Source organism: Notolabrus celidotus, chromosome 2 (genome assembly GCF_009762535.1).
Source record: "Notolabrus celidotus isolate fNotCel1 chromosome 2, fNotCel1.pri, whole genome shotgun sequence".
Lineage (NCBI taxonomy): Eukaryota > Metazoa > Chordata > Actinopteri > Labriformes > Labridae > Notolabrus > Notolabrus celidotus.
The window spans coordinates 9,018,350-9,022,578 of NC_048273.1; the positions used below are offsets into that span (position 1 = coordinate 9,018,350).

General features: G+C 40.6%; 1 protein-coding gene across 2 annotated transcripts in view; it reads right to left on the reverse strand.

The window, feature by feature from the left end:
• The window catches only part of kdr (kinase insert domain receptor (a type III receptor tyrosine kinase)), a 33,040-nt gene extending 29,338 nt beyond the window's left edge, over window positions 1-3,702 (reverse strand). Inside the window, exons 1-5 of one of the 2 annotated variants that reach the window (XM_034700296.1) lie at window positions 3,412-3,701; window positions 2,457-2,550; window positions 1,398-1,600; window positions 1,182-1,303; window positions 684-852 (exon numbers count right to left, since the gene is read on the reverse strand). In XM_034700296.1, coding sequence (XP_034556187.1) covers window positions 684-852; window positions 1,182-1,303; window positions 1,398-1,600; window positions 2,457-2,550; window positions 3,412-3,478 — 655 coding nt within the window. In that variant the 5' untranslated portion in view covers window positions 3,479-3,701. Of the gene's footprint in view, window positions 1-683; window positions 853-1,181; window positions 1,304-1,397; window positions 1,601-2,456; window positions 2,551-3,411 lie in introns of both variants that reach the window. The other variant, XM_034700288.1, reaches the window with a different exon arrangement.
• Window positions 3,703-4,229: the final 527 nt, after the last annotated feature.

The window sequence follows — 4,229 nt, forward strand, 5'->3', positions numbered from 1 at the left end:
AACTAATTCAAGGACAAGGGAACCTTTGTGTTACAAATAGGAACTGTGTCTAATCACTGAATGCTGCTCTGAGAGAAAGAACCTCCAAAAGTGCAGGAACTCCTTCATTTTCCTCTTTGTCCCTTAAGCTTAATTTTAACTTTCACTGCCACAGGAACTTTCAAAAGGGAAGGGAATCTTCATGTTTCCAACAGGGAGTCTACATAAAGTCCCGGGAACCTGGGTCTGGGAGAATAGTACTTCTAAAGGAACAAGATCTTCTTCATGTTCATGTTGTCCTTCAGTTGCATTGCCATAGGAACTTTACACAAGGACAAGGAACCCTTCAGTTTCCAACAAAGACTGGGTCTAAATACAGTTCAAGGGACCTTGTTCTTTGATGGGAAGTACTCCCATAAGTTCAGGAACTTCACTGAGTCCCTCTTAAGCTACTTGACCACCAGAGGGGGTTTTCAACAGGGACAAAGTCTGAATAAAGTTCTGGTTTCTCTAAACAGTTTGTATAAATCTTCACACTAAGACTGTGGTGGAAACACAGACAACCACTGGCTTAAGGAACCATTAAGCTTCTTGAAAAGTAGTTCTTGGGACTAAAAGTTCTGAATACTTATTAAGTTAACTCACAGAAATCAATAAAACTATAACGTAGAATCATGGGTGTGTGAGTCTTTCTTCCATCTTACCGACAACAACGACGAGATAGAGAGGAGACTTGAACGTCTCATTTCCAATCTGAGTCTGGCAGAAAACGACGCCGGCGTAGCTGATCAGGTGACTAGGAACAGTGAACCCGGTCTGGGCGTCCCACACAGAATCCTTCCCATCGGGATGGATCTCTTTATTTGGAAACTTCTGACAGACACACAAATTTACTGGTTTTGAACACTGAAGTGAAAACAACATCAGAACTTACACACATTAAATCCTTACCAGGCAATGGGAAGAACACTGGGAAGATAAGCTTTAAATTCACTGGGTAAAAACTAACTGTGTAGAGTGATGCAGCTATCAGTAACAGGAAGTGATGTCTACTGGACACTTGGGAACACATTGCTATGCTATTGGGCGCACAGATTTATAAAAATGCAACATTGCACATTGGAGTAAGGATATAACTTTCTGTATCTTTCATATTTTTTAGTTTCCATCTGACAAAGCGAACAGAACAAACTCTTTCTTACAGTGTAAAGTGTAACGTTGAGGTTTTCCACTGAGCCTCTGCACGGTATCACCACCCGCTCTCCTTCACGGATCAACACCACCTCATATTCTTCCTTAGGCGGCACAAACGGCACTTTGTAATCTGAAACAAAACACATGAACATCACATACAGTTCTGATTACTATTTTCCTAACTTTCCTAACTTTAGCTATACTCCAAAATAAGGTGTTTATACCGTTAACAAACACATAAACCGATGCTGACGTCTTGCCGTCTTCCACTCTCAGGTCTTTGTAGGAGCACTGGTACAGTCCGGTTTCGTTAACCATGGCGTTGGAGATCCGCAGTGTTGAGCAGAACAGTCCTGATCCGCTGCAGTCGCTGGTGGAGAAACGAGTGCTGATAGGAGGCGTTGTCCACCTCAGGTACTGTCGACCCCTGAGAGATAAAGAATGATCACCAGTATTATATGCTGTGTTTGGACACTGCTGATCTATAATCAGGTGTATACAGGAAAAACAGTCTGTATGGAGAGCAAAAGCAGGAGGAACACAATCCAGCATAATGACATCCCGGCTCCCATGGTTGTTAATCTGAGAAGGATTTATTTCTCTCTATAAACAGATATCTGCATGAAGAGCATCTAACAATCTGTTCTAGATCAAACATTTACACTGAGATACAAATCTGCTTGATGCTGTGTCACTAAAGACAATCAGCATTTAGATTTCCTGACTTCCTGGAACGCATCAGAAATGATGGATCCCACCATCAGGGTGGGAAGCAGGTGTTCTAGAATTCTGAGCTCAAAGACAGAATTCTAGAATAGTTCTGTCTTTGATGTCAGAATTCTGAGAACAAATGGAACATTCCTTGAAGAAGGTCAGAGTTAAACAAAAAACACATCAGTGTCTCTAATCCTCTTCCATAGACCTCCATTCAACAAACAAACATTGTAAAAGTAGTTTTCTTCTCCTCTTCAGGACAGACCTGACAAAGCTTGACTTTTGACTTTTGAATAATCAGCATCATGATGTTGTTATTTCAGCAAACTTAAGACCCGTTAATTACAAGAACATCACAAGAACATCAGTTCCTGTTTCAGGTTCATACTGCTGAAGGAAGCCAGAGTGAAGCCTCTGTGGAACTGTTTACAGTGAAACTGAGACTCACTGGAAACAGATGAACAGGTGCTACTCTGGGGGATTTAATGAACTAAGAAATGATGGCGTTTATTTTGTAGACATACTGAAAATAAGAGTCTTTGAATTCAGTGAGTTATATCTGTTCGTACCTGCATGTCAGTTCCAGGTTGTCAGATTTGTTCATGCTGCGGACGCCATAGATGTTCAGCGTCGGTGGATCAGGCATAAACCTCAGATCAATGGCTGGAAGAATCAACAATACATTTAAATCTCAGCAAACACTGGCAACAAAATGGTGTGACTAGTTGGAAGGGCGCAAGACAGGTTAAAGGTCAATAAATATGCTTAAAATAAGTTTAATAGCTTTTCTAATCCAATCAGGTCAAAGGTTTGAGGAGGAACTGAAAGGACAACACAGGAAAAAACTGATCTGGAGCTGGCTCTCTGGCCATTTTTCCCTGCTGTAGAAAATGGCGGCGTTCTGTCAAAACAGGAAGCACGGGAAGATGGGTTGGGTCAGATTGAATGGCCCGGCACTGTGTGGCCTAGGTGGGGTTCCTGTTTCTGAGGATACACACAGCCCACCACCTCCCTCAGAGGCCCTAAAGCTCATACTCTATTGTATGGAAAAAACACATTAGGCCCACCAAGTAGGCATAACATAAATACATCTTAATTCAACTCAGTGACCTCCTGATTCATAATCCAGAGCTTATTCTTTAGCAGGAATGATCAGGAGTAAGATGAGTTAGGCGATTTTTATCAAACGCCTTTTTTAAGAACACAAATCAGCTGAAAAACAGTGTAATACTTTACTTTTCACGTGTCCTGGGTGTCTTATATTGTAATTATTCATATGCCACAAAAGTAAAATGCTAAGCTCGTCTATTTTTATCCTTATTATCAACAAAACAAATATCCAATTGGTTTTATTTTTAGAGCAAATGTTGACAAAAGTGCTGCAAAGTGAATGAAAAGCAGAAAGTTAAAACTTATATAAGTTAGCTGCATTTTAAGTTGGACAGAAAAGTCTTCACATGACTTTTTTTGACTACTTCTTTAAGTTAAAAAGTTTGAGTTAGAGTGTTTTATTCATTCTCTTACCAGCCACACAACTGAATCCCAGAATAAAGCCCAACAGTGGAGTGACGGAGACTGCCGGAGCCATCATCCAGCAGAGGACATGGACAGAGTCCTCATTAACATCCAATAACGACGTGGGAAAAAAAAAAGACTTCAATAAAGAGATGATAATCCTACAAACGCTGCTTCAATCCTTTGACTTCTGATGTTTGATATCCCACTCTTTTAAAAAGTCTGTGAAAGTCATGAAGACAAAGTGTGGAGCAGCAGCAGCGGACAGTGAGGGTGTAAAGTGCAGATCTGAGTGAGTCACCCTGAAGCTGATGAGGATGGAGACGCTTCAGCCAAGAAGGGAGGAGCAACACGCTCTGCACACACACAGATACAGGAGGAGGGACGGACGGACTCTGGACTGTGAGAAAAGTTTTTGAGGGGAACTTAAGTTGTATAAAAGTTTATAAATTCAGCCTGCAGCATCTCTAGATTAAAAAAAAAAAAACACTGGTGTCTAATTGGAGAAGTTGTCTGCTTATAAAAAGGCTTTTGCACTTTGTAAAAATACTCTGATTCACAAGAGTTCAGAAATATAAGGATGCCAAAATGAAAACCTTTAGGCCAAACTGGTAAAGGAGGAAATAATCAAACTGCTTTATGTACTGGAAGTTTAATTTATAGCAAGCAGGTGTTTATTTGACTCTGAATAAAACCGGCTCAGGGTCCTGCTCACCCTGTCGGGATTCTAATTCGAATGAACACCTGTTCACTTTACACAATCTGACGTATTACCCAGATACCAACTAAAAACATAGTTAAGATAAAATGATAATTTTGTTGATTTG